The sequence below is a fragment of the Littorina saxatilis genome, linkage group LG9 (assembly GCF_037325665.1).
Source record: "Littorina saxatilis isolate snail1 linkage group LG9, US_GU_Lsax_2.0, whole genome shotgun sequence".
Taxonomy (NCBI): Eukaryota; Metazoa; Mollusca; class Gastropoda; order Littorinimorpha; family Littorinidae; genus Littorina; species Littorina saxatilis.
The window spans coordinates 5527555-5540462 of record NC_090253.1 but is presented as its reverse complement, the minus strand read 5'-3'; the positions used below and the strand labels follow the sequence as shown (position 1 = coordinate 5540462).

The following is a 12908-nucleotide window of genomic DNA, read 5'->3' as shown; positions in this document are numbered from 1 at the left end:
CAAAATCGTGGTGAAAGCGATAGTTTTGACAGTAAAAAGCTATTCATTCCCTAGTTGAAAATTCAAGAGTCATAACTAAATGATGGATTGTTGGCGGAGTGAGTTTATGCATTGTTTTCCTAATGATTATTTTCAGGTGACACAGAACTCACTACGGAGCAAGATTGGAGTGGTTCCGCAGGATACTGTTCTCTTCAACCAGGATATTCAGTAAGCTCACAACCCCCCGCGGGTCAGGGGGAGTCCCATATTGGTTGGGACGAGAAAGAATTTACCCGATGCTCCCCAGCATGTCGTAAGAGGCGACTAACGGATTCTGTTTCTCCTTTTACCCTTGTTAAGTGTTTCTTGTTATAGAATATAGTCAATGTTTGTAAAGATTTTAGTCAAGCAGTATGTAAGAAATGTTAAACCCTTTGTACTGGAAACTTGCATTCTCCCAGTAAGGTCATATATTGTACTACGTTGCAAGCCCCTGGAGCAATGTTTTGATTAGTGCTTTTGTGAACAAGAAACACTTAACAAGTGGCTCTATCCCATCTCCCCCTTTTCCCCCATCCCATCTCCCCCCTTTCCCTCGTCGCGATATAACCTTCGTGGTTGAAAACGACGTTAAACACCAAATAAAGAAAGAAAGTGTGGGCATCTTGTCACACACCACTGTGGGCATCTTGTCACACACCAGTATGGGCATCTTTTTGATTAGTGCTTTTGAGAACAAGAAACAGTTGACAAGTGGCTCTATGCCATCTCCCCCCTTCCCCCGTCGCGAAAACGACGTTAAACACCAAATAAAGAAAGAAAGTGTGGGCATCTTGTCACACACCACTGTGGGCATCTTGTCACACACCAGTATGGGCAAATTTTTGATTAGTGCTTTTGAGAACAAGAAACAGTTGACAAGTGGCTCTATGCCATCTCCCCCCTTCCCCCGTCGCGATATAACCTTCGTGGTTGAAAACGACGTTAAACACCAAATAAAGTAAGCTCACAGGCATTTGGGGCAGGGAGATAGTGCAGTCGGCAGCGGCGCTGTCTTGAAACCAATTTTCCCTATCGGCATGTGTTTCACCCCCACGTTCGGCGAGGGATTTATAATAATAATAATAATAATAATAAATAACTTTTCTATAGCGCGAGTCCCATCAATTGGCTCCAGGCGCTTTACAAATTCATTATAGAATAAACTAGCACAAATCAACAAGCATACAAAGCATACATTTAACTGAGACATAACACCAAGATCCCAAGCACTAAGCAAAACTTAGCGTACAATGTTAAAAGTAAACACACACACACACACACACACACACACACACACACACACACACACACGCACACACACACACACACACACACACACACGCCCACACGCGCACACACGATACCATTGACAAATAGACCATAAAGCACATACAGGGTAGAGAGTTCCAAAACAGAATAGAGTTGTGGAGAGTCTACTCAGGCTAAGCAAAGGCTTTACGAAACAGGTATGTTTTGAGTTGTGTTTTGAAGGAGGAAAGGCTGCTTTGTAGAGACTCTCCTCGATGTCCGAACACCCCCGTGTGTACGCATGCGCACCTTTAACATCCCAAGTTTACAGCTAAAATCTCAGGGCTTGAAAACTTGAATACACGCATGCAAGAAAAAGGGCAAAATATGGGTAACGCCGGACTGTATGGCAGCTCGCTTTCCCCAGTAAGAAAGCAGCCCGAATTTCCAAGAGTGTAACCTCACAGGACGGTATGACACTGTCACGGTTTAGTGACATGGATTGAGAAAGGAACACTCTGTCGGGTGCCTATCTCCAATTGTGATGGAAAGCGCCTGTGCTTGAGTCAGGGTGACGGTATGAAACCGCTGACAGAGCATAGCGCAGCACGGGGAATTCGTTTTTGGAATCAGGAAATGATAAAGAATAAGATGAAATCATTTTTGGATCGATTTCTTACATTTTAATCGTAAGACTAATTAATCTATTTTCGTTAATTGTGATAGAAATGTTAAGAGTAAACATGACATATGTAGATATTTTTAGATTCAGAATGTGATGAAAAATACGATGCAATCAATTTTACATCTGTTTGTGAAAAATCGATTTTAATGACAACTTTAATGAGCAAACTCATTGATTAATTTTTAAGCCTCCAAGCTGAAATGCAATACCAAAGTCCGGACTTTGTCGAAGATTACTTGACCAAAATTTCAACCAATTTGGTTGAAAAATGAGAGCGTGACAGTGCCGCCTCAACTTTCATGACAAGCCGGATATGACGTCATTAAAGACATTTATCATAAAAATGAAAAAAACGTCTGGAGATACCATACTCAGGATCTCTCATGTAAAGTTTCATGAAGATCGGTCCAGTAGTTTTTTTCTGAATCGTTCTACACACACACACACACACACACACACACACACACACACACACACACACACACACACACACACACACCACGACCCTCGTCTCGATTCCCTCCTCTACGTTAAAACATTTAGTCAAAACTTGACTAAATGTAAAACAAGTCAGAACATGATAAAGAATAAGATGAACGTAAATTTGGATCGTTTTATATAAAAAAAAAATGTTGTTTACAATTTTCAGATTTTTAATGACCAAAGTCAGAAATCAATTTTTAAACCACCAAGCTGAAATGCAATACCGAAGTCCGGCCTTCGTCGAAAATTGCTTGGCCAAAATTTCAATCAATTTGATTGAAAAATGAGGTTGTGACAGTGCCGCCTCAACTTTTACAAAAAAGCCGGTTATGACGTCATCAAAGACATTTATCGAAAAAAATAAAAAAATGTCCGGGGATATCATTCCCAGGAACTCTCATGTAAAATGTCATAAAGATTGGTCCAGTAGTTTAGTCTGAATCGCTCTACACACACACACAGACACACACACACACGCACGCACATACACCACGACCCTCGTTTCGATTCCCCCTCGATGTTAAAATATTTAGTCAACACTTGACGAAATATAAAAAGTCCGGGGATATCATACCCAGGAACTCTCATGTCAAATTTCATAAATATCGGTCCAGTAGTTTACTCTGAATCTACACACACACACGCACACACACACACACACACACACACACACACACACACACACACACACACACACACACACACACACACACACACACACACACACACACACACACACACACATATATACACCATGACCCTCGTCTCGATTCCCCCTCTACGTTAAAACATTTAGTCAAAACTTGACTAAATGTAAAAAGACGTAGTCAGTTGCTATAGGTAACACGCTCTTTCTTCATTACTTTTTGTCCAACCGTAAACTTATTCCGTTGTAAGCGTTACATTTCTACGAGAACTCGCGAATGGAAAAAAACAACAAATATGAGAACTTCTAATATACATCTTACATTGTAAGTCCAGAAATCAGGAGGACATTTGTCCATTCCGGCTTTTCTAATTAAAGCGAGCTAACTGTGCGTTTTGTCCTCTCCACTGCAGATACAACATTCAGTACGGTCGTTTCAACGCCAGCCCTGCAGATATAGAGGCCTCAGCAGCAGCAGCCGACATCCATGACCGGATTCTCAAGTTCCCCTCACGTGAGTTGTCTGCCTTTGCAAGTCGGAAGCATTCAACTGTTTGCTTTGGGGAGAAACATAGAAGAGGATGGTTTGTTCGAATGTATAAGCTCATACGCAAAACCACATGCATGTCGGCCCTTTAACTTTCAGAGACCGCCCTGATATGGCCCTTCGTGGTCGGCTGGGCGTTAAGCAAACAAACAAACAAAAAACTTTCAGAGAAGGCTCTTTCACAAAGATGCTCGACTTACACTCCACTTTTCTGAACAACCCACACTTGTTCTTGTACATCACGTCATTTGGCAATAAAATTATGATTCAAAGCTATCACTGATCTGGTAATTAGTTTGTGTTTTGGACAATCTCCACACTGCAATGACATGCCCTACGACGTATAGGAGGTTGTAATGATGATGATGATGATGATGATGGATGATGGTGATGGTAACGACAACAACAATGACGATGACAACGATAATGATAATGATGACGATGATAATGACGATGACGATGTTGATAACAAGACTTGTCTGTGTCCCACAGAGTACGACACAGTGGTGGGGGAGCGAGGCCTCAAGCTGAGTGGAGGGGAGAAACAGCGTGTGGCCATTGCCCGCACCTTGCTCAAAGCGCCCGCCATTGTGCTGCTGGATGAGGTAGTGTACCAGTCCTGCCGTATCGAACTTTGCTTCTCTTCTTGCTCCGGTTACTCATCGTTTTCATCGTTATCCACCGGTTTCGTGGTTGTGGGTTTATTGTATACTAATGCAATAATTCCGTGGTCACTTCTTGACATGCAAAACTAGGCCTAGAAGCCACTTGAATGAATACAATATGAAGAGAGATATATACGGAAAATGTATTAAAAGCTTTAAAAACGGCACAATAATCAATGTCATTATGAAGATTAATTGTGATTCCAGGCGACGTCAGCATTAGACACAAAGACGGAGGGGAACATCCAGACGTCACTAGACCAAGTGTTAGAAGGGGGGGGAGCATACAACTATCGCTACCGTCCTCCTGACAATCATCATTATCATCATCTAATTGTGGTCATCATTTCAGGCGACGTCAGCATTGGACACGAAGACGGAACGCAACATCCAGACGTCACTGGACAGAGTGTGTGAGGGCCGGACGACCATCGTGATCGCGCATCGTCTGTCCACTGTGGTCCACGCTGACCAGATCCTCGTCTTGCATGAAGGACACATTGTGGAGAGGGGGACGTGAGTAGCCCGCCCTTCCTTATCATCATCATATGTTAAAGATAATATTGTCTTAGCCGCCAATTTGGAAAGTTTTCTGACGATTTGGACCTTAAAAAGTTAAAGGGACATTCGCTGTACTGTAATTTAGAAACAACTGCCATGATTTGCCAATAACTGCTCCAAATGAAGTTTAATCAGCGAGCAGTTTGCAGTATCCAGCTCTCCTGTCAGGAGTCCGGACTTCCGGTCGTCATCATAATTTATTTAGTTTTTATAGATACCCATTCGTCAAAGCAGATCAAGACCGTTGGATTGAAGAAGTTAAACCTACAGTCTAGCTAATGCTTGCAAATTCCGTGCCATACAGGGCTAAAACGCTTCGAATAACAGACACAACAAAATGTACGTTGGAGAATATTACGGTCTGCTATGACTATCAAACATAGCATTTGGATTTGAAAAATACAACGCTCAAACACTAATTCTAAAACCTTCTCCGTGTGTGTTGTCATCTATTCAACCCCCAAACACGAAGTCTGTAGCTCTCGGCACAATTTCAAATCTGTGTCTCTGGAATGCTCAGGGTCAAAAGGTAGGACGAACACTAGGAGTCGCGCAAACTGCAGTGCGTCACAATGAGAATAACAGTCTGTGATTCCTACTCAAAATACATCCGTTTTCAATTTGAGTAACTTGGCGCTCAAACGTTTATTTTAAGGTATTCCTGGTGTGTGGTCACAAAATAACAACCCCCAAGCTGAACTGTATAGCTCTTGGGGATTTGAGACAGTTTTTGTTTTTAGATATAGTTCCACGGTTTGACCTGTATGAAAGGGAGGGGCTTACAAAGTGAGGCAAGGGTGCAGTTGTTGGCCAACCACTGTTGACATTTAGCATTTGAAAGCCGTGGCATTTTGGGTCTCATCTCGAGAAAAAAAGGTAATACGGGGGGGGGGGGGGGGGGGGGGGGGGGTTCCAGTCCTGAGTCGTAAAACGAGAGTCAGCTGCATTGACCTACATTCGCTTTTTGTACCTTAAATAAGCGACTTAGCGATCTAGGAGAAGACCTTCCACCCACATGGCATTTTCGAATATGGTCGTCTGTCCTCAGTTGCTTCCCCTCGTCTTACTCTCTTATTCACGATGCTCTATCTGATATCACTCATTTGGAATAGAGTGAATAAATGTTGGCCAGGATTTATTTTGAGATAAATGACATTGTGGTTGTAACGAGCACCGACTAAGAGATGATTTTCTTCGTCTAATTAGGACATCTAATAGTAGTGACAGTTCTATACAAGTACTTAGATGAGCATATTCATAATATATTGTTCTGTGTTCTGGACAAATACGGTGTTTGAATTATTCTGCCATGAAATGCAAAACGTGAACATGTTTACGAACACGATAATGCTGCGATTTCTTACAATAAAGTCCAAGACGACATTTTGTAGCTGTCTCCATCGTCAGACTTTCCAGTTGTTTTTGGATCCTGCCCCTTCCAAGACACAAATGTACAGCATTACCAATAACTTGCACCGGATTGTGTTTCAGACATGATGAGCTGCTGGCTAAACGGGGTCACTATGCCGAGATGTGGCGTCATCAGCTGAGGGGCCACGGTCACCAAGACTCCAGTGCCTTATCACGTAATGGCACGTCTGATGACGAAGACGATGACGCACCGCCCACGTTTGACGTCAGATCTCGCTTGGCCAAGCTGCCCTCTTTTACTCTGTCCACACAATCTAATAACGACGTCTCTGTATGACCAAGGGAAGGTACTACTTAGGATGGTTCAGTGAGATAATACTGTTCACGTTTTAGTGAGAAAACTGGGTATGTTTCAGGGAGAATCTAAGCAATGGTTCAACGATAAAATCAAAATGAAACAGAAGCAAGAGGGACAAAGTAACTATGTGTGGCTATTTATTTTAAACCGTCTGTGCATTTCTGTGAAGGGTCCAGTTTCTTCTGACGATGATTCAGTTGGGAATTGTGTGTTTGACTTATCCATGTCTCATTGCTTCATTTGAACAACAAAACAAACGCATATGACTTCATCTTCTTGACATTTAAAGATGTTATGCTGCTGTCAAGGCAACCAACATTTAGACTGACAGCGCCTTTATTTCGGACTAGCAGTCAGGCCCGGCCGCTTCGCCCGGGTGTTTCTGCTCTCCCCTCTCTCAGAAACCTCTCGAATCTTATTCCAATGTGGATAAGAAAAATGACAGTGTGAGCTCATACATTTGGATGTATAGGCAAGGCAAGTTTCTATTTGGTTCAACGTGTTCTTCGTGATTTGTTTACCCCTTCTCACACCCACTGTAGTTACCGTCTGATCAAAGCACGCATACCTCATGAGTGAGCGCGTCATACCTTTTTGAACAGGGGAGAGAAATCTGTAAATTCTCGTGATCTTTCACTGAGGCGATCGTTTCGTAAACATTATTCGCGATGATCTGGAAGGCAGGGAGGGGGAGCAGGGGGCAGGGTTAGTGTGTGTGTGTGTGTGTGTGTGTGTGTGTGTGTGTGTGTGTGAGGGGGGGGGGGGGGGGGGCGGCGGGATGATAGCGGGCTCGGTAACCCTTGAGAATGACACGGTATACTGGTTTGATGAGAGTTACCTCCCTTCCGTGGGTGACAAACCATGACTTACCTCCCTTGCACTATATAGACTGTATTGATAGATGGGGAGGGTAATTATCCGAGGAAGGAAACAATGTCTGGAGAAACTAAAACCCAGGTGCACATTTGTGGGTCCAGGGCAGTGTGCATGCAAAATATCTTGTGCTTATCTTTTGCCATCTCTGAGGTATGGCGACCACAGACAGACAGACAGACACACACACACACACAGACAGACAGACAGACAGACACTCTCTTTTATTTATATGTATAGATGAACAATGTTTACTCTGTGTGTGTGTGTGTGTGTGTGTGTGTGTGTGTGTGTGTGCGTGTGTGTGGGCATGTGTGGGTGGGTGGGTGTGTGTGTGTATGTGTGTGTATGTGTGTGTGTGTGTGTGTGTGTGTGTGTGTGTGTGTGTGTGTGTGTGTGTGTGTGTGTGTGTGTGCATTATAATTGTTGTGTATACTGAGAGTTCGTTCCTGTAAGAGCCTCTGGATTTTTGTAACATTTATGTTTTGTTTTTGGTTTTGTTGTAAAGTGTTTATGATTGTGTTCTATTCCGTCAATGGCGTCATTCTGGTAATGATGTTGTTATTGCTTTTGTAAAGCGCTTTGTGTGTTCGAAAGCGCTATAGAAATCACCATTATTATTTTATTGTGTTTTACTTTGGGATACCAACTACGTGGTGTATAGATACTTCCACTTCACAAAAGAGGTACAGGAGTACTACATATAACCAAGACCTGTTCGTGTACGGGTAGATGTTGACGTCACAGGTGCGCGCCGGAGAGGCTTTCCAGAGATTTAGATCCCACCACGTGTAGCCATTACAGGAACCTGTACGTGTAGCTATGACGCTCCCTGTGCGTGTTTCGTCATAAAATCGAGCTCCTACGTCACGCGTTTTCCAGGTTCTACATGTCGCGCTAGCCAACACGACGTTTAAAATGGATTCCGGAGAGTGGTCGAGCTGAAGACGAATGCATTTACTTCTACATTTTCCCCGTTTGTGCAATTTCAGCATGGTAAACTAACATGAAAAGGCCTAGGCTAAGCATTAGCGGATATCAATGTACTGTTTTCAGTCGATTACTTGTCGTAAAAATGTTAACTTAAACATTACAACCTGTATATGTGCGTGTACTTACTGTGATATGCATGTCTCTCTCTATGTCCAAAGTGCATTAAAAGCATAAAACGTGTTATAAAAGCCAGTTTTCACCTGTGAATTCTCAGACATATTTATAGCGGTAAGAATTATAATGCTTGCCGGATTTGTTCGGCTTTGTGAAAAAAGCCCACTTCACATCGGTAACTTTGCATTGTAAACGTCATCTGTATGACTGTGGTCTTTTTGTTGTGTAAAAATCAATGTTTTAATAGCCCGTTAGACTATAATTACACGTGTACAGGATAAACATGTTGACTGACCTGCTAACGTCTTGAACCCTGCATTAAAAGTGGTGATTGTTGGATGCACAATCTTCCTCGTCTTTACGTATGTGTACCAAGAATTAAAATCCCGCAGTGGGGCACTGCGGTTATGAAATTAAAGGCCCCTCCTGTTTTTGGAACCGCAGGAGCTTTCTAGTTTGCTGTTAGGTAGATTTTTGGTTCCTCTTTCCTGTCATGCTCTCTTTTTCTTCATGAATTCTTTTCTTTTTTCTGCCTTCTTGCTCATTCACCTGTATTTTTTCCAAAAATCTCTTCTCTTGCCGCTTGTCTCGCGATTCATGTATAGTTTAATCTGTTAGTGTTCTGATGTAAGTCCAGCAGTAGATAGGTTAAGCCTATTTTTACATACTGGAAACTGGTAATCTTCCAGTAGGTATTAATTTAGTTTTACTAAAGCCTGCTGGGACACAAGTAATGGGTTAGTGCATTTGTAAACAGGAATCGCTTGACAAGTGGCCCCCTTCATCCCCCCTTCCTCGTCCTGATATGGCTCTGCGTAGTCGGCTGGACGTTAAGCAACAAATAAACAAACAAACAAACAAACCAAGAATTAAAAGACTGGCTGTGTTCTGTGCAGAGTAGGATGTTATTATTTGTTCCTAGTGTGGCTATATTGTTGTATTTTATATATAATATATAATATACGTTATTTGTATTTTTGACCAAATTATGACATTTGACACAGATCGAGATAGTCAGTATTCCTCCGAGAACAATGACTGTTAAGATCTGTGTAAACTGTCGTATTTTGCTCAATAATACAAATATAATTTATGTATGGATCGTTTTTAGTTGTTATTCCTTTTGTTTTATTTGAATGTACACAAAGATGCAAATTTTGGTAGTAACGGCTAGCGGCCCAAAATATGCTTTTTTTTGTTTGTCGTACTCTAACGTCGCATAGCTCAAAGAAAAGAACCCCTATGTTCAATCGGTGCATTGACCTCTTTAGAGCTCGCCAGTCAGCGGGAGATAACCTGTAATTCCACACGATTTCCGGACAAAGAGAGTTGATAAATGATACTTGACCATTTGATAGCATTGTGAAGTATTGTGTGGACACGTTTAGATCTTGCAGTGATATAAAATATATCTCCTTGCTTGGCCCTTTATATATACTGTTCAAAAAAAGAAACGCATAGTTGCTACTTGCCAAATTTGTTTTATTTTTCGAAAAAATTAACAGAAAATCCAATATTTAGATTATTTGTTTGAAATTTGGTATGGACACAGTTGAATGCACACACAGTTCATTTGCATCTTCAAATCAATCAGTCAATCAATACGATTGGGTGCTGAGGCTGTCAAGTCAGTAGGGGGTGTGACTGCCTTGAGCAGCAACAACTGCCCGGCACCTTCTGGGCATGGACTGGATCAGATGCCGGATATCTTGCTGTGGGATGGTGTCCCACTCCTCCTGAAGTGCCTGCAATATTCTTCTTCTGCGTTCGTGGGCTGAAACTCCCACGTACACTCGTGTTTTTTGCACGAGTGGAATTTTACGTGTATGACCGTTTTTACCCCGCCATTAAGGCAGCCATACGCCGCTTTCGGAGGAAGCATGCTGGATATTTTCGTGTTTCTATAACCCACCGAACTCTGACATGGATTACAGGATCTTTTCCGTGCGCACTTGGTCTTGTGCTTGCGTGTACACACGAAGGGGGATAAGCCACTAGCAGGTCTGCACATAAGTTGACCTGGGAGATCGGAAAAATCTCCACACTTAACCCACCAGGCGGCCGCGACCGGGATTCGAACCCTCGACCTTCCGATTAAGAGGCCGACGTCTTACCACCACGCCACAGCGCCCGTCGTGCCTGCAATAGATCGCGGTGATTTGCCGGCGCTTCTTCTCGCCTGCGCACACGTCTGTCCAATTCATCCCAGAGGTGTTCTATCGGGTTCATGTCTGGCGACATGGATGGCCAGGGAAGCACCTGGACATGGTGGTCGGTGAGGAACTGGGTGGTGAGTCGTGCTGTGTGCGGGCGAGCGTTGTCCTGCTGGAATATGGCATCCTGGTCAGCCAGAAGAGGAAGGGCGTGTGGGCGCAGAATTTCCTCCACGTATCGCTGGGCAGTTATGCGCCCTTGGACGTGCACCAGGGTGCTCCTTCCAGCGGTATTGATCGTCCCCCACACCATGACGCCTCCACCACCATGAACGGGTGCCTCATCCACACAGTTGGGCGCGTAACGTTCGTTTACTCTCCGGTAGACCCTCCTCCGACCATCATGTCGCTGGAGCAGGAAGTAGGACTCGTCGCTGAACCACACGTGTCTCCAGTGATTCCGGACGGTCCAGCGAAGGTGCTGGTTGCCCCACTGCACTCGGTTCTGGCGATGGCGGCGGGTGAGGACAGCTCCTCTGTGAGGTCTGCGAGCTCTCAAACCAGCTTCATGCAGGCGGTTCCGCACGGTCTGGTCCGATAATCGGTGTGGCCCGGGGAGAGCCTGGACAGAAGATGAGGCCGACAGGAAACGATTCCGGAGGTGGCGGAGCCGTATGAAGCGGTCGTGAGCAGCAGTTGTCGCCCTTGGTCTTCCCGCTCGTGGCAAGTCAGCAACGGAGCCAGTGGCTTGAAACCTGACCCACAGTCTACTGATGGTGCTCTGGGACACGTGGAAGTGCCTGGCGATTGCACTTTGACTTTGGCCTGCTTGTAAACGACCCAATGCAATTTGGCGGTCTTCTCTGCTCAATCGGGCCATCTTTCGTCGCTGAATTGTCGTCTGATTTCTTTGTGGCGAACAATCCGCTTTTATGGGTTTTGGAAGACATGGTGAGAGCTCAATATTCCCCGAGTTTCACGAGATTACACTGAAGCATGACGAGTGGTCATGCCAAATGAGCAATTTTGACATTGTAGCCACTGATAACGCATGCGTCACGTGCAGAGCTCACTTGTGGCAATGGACGAAAGGTCGACGACCAGATAAACATTTTCTGCAGTTTGGTGGATATCCTTGTAGCCATATAACTAAATTAACCAAATATTACAAGCTATGCGTTTCTTTTTTTGAACAGTATATCTTCTTCATAACTGCTAGGTGGGTCAAGTACTTTTATAGTACAAAAAGCTGACACATGCCATGTTCATTCTTAAATGTGTCACTTCTGTCTGTGTTCTATAATTATTTATGTCATCTTCATCACTGCTATGTGGGTTAAAGCATTTTTAGTGCGAATGTCGGATACATACCATTTCAATTCGTTATACATTCACTCTTTCACAACCCATACAAACCCGCCTTAATTTGTTTGTTTGTTTGTTTGCTTAACGCCCAGCCGACCACGAAGGGCCATATCAGGGCGGTGCTGCTTTGACATATAACGTGCGCCACACACAAGACAGAAGTCGCAGCACAGGCTTCATGTCTCACCCAGTCACATTATTCTGACACCGGACCAACCAGTCCTAGCACTAACCCCATAATGCCAGACGCCAGGCGGAGCAGCCACTAGATTGCCAATTTTAAAGTCTTAGGTATGACCCGGCCGGGGTTCGAACCCACGACCTCCCGATCACGGGGCGGACGCCTTACCACTAGGCCAACCGTGCCGGTATCACTGCTATGTGGGTTAAAGCATTTTTAGTGCGAATGTCGGATACATACCATGTCAATTCGTTATACATTCACTCGTTCACAACCCACACAAACCCGCCTCAATTATTTCTGGAATTCGTCTATTGTTGACAGTGAATTACCTCTTTTTTTTTTTTAAGGAAGTTGCATCATTCGATCTCTGGTGTGTTTTTGTGTGTGAAGGAAATTTACGGTGTTTATCCCTATTTGGATGGTGTGGGTCGTGTAAGAACCACATGGCATTTATGTACAGTTTTAAATTGTATTTTATTTGTTATGTTTGTGTGCGAATTTTTTTTTTTTTTTTGAGGGGAGGGGTGTGTGTGTTAGATAAAGTTTGTTTCTTTTCCTTTTCTTTCCTTTTGTTCCTGCAACTCAATAATGATGCTACGGTGCTGAAGGCAGATTTTGTTCTGTGCAAATCAAAATAT

The 12908-nt window shown here is 43.7% G+C and overlaps 1 protein-coding gene across 1 annotated transcript in view; it reads left to right on the top strand.

The window, feature by feature from the left end:
* LOC138977017 (ATP-binding cassette sub-family B member 6-like) overlaps nt 1–6923 on the top strand; it is a 28052-nt gene extending 21129 nt beyond the window's left edge. Inside the window, exons 17-21 of the mRNA XM_070349906.1 lie at nt 137–210; nt 3500–3600; nt 4126–4238; nt 4651–4814; nt 6351–6923. Of these exons, the coding sequence (XP_070206007.1) occupies nt 137–210; nt 3500–3600; nt 4126–4238; nt 4651–4814; nt 6351–6567 (669 nt within the window). The 3' untranslated portion in view covers nt 6568–6923. The remainder of the gene's footprint in view (nt 1–136; nt 211–3499; nt 3601–4125; nt 4239–4650; nt 4815–6350) is intronic.
* The last annotated feature ends 5985 nt before the right edge of the window (nt 6924–12908 follow it).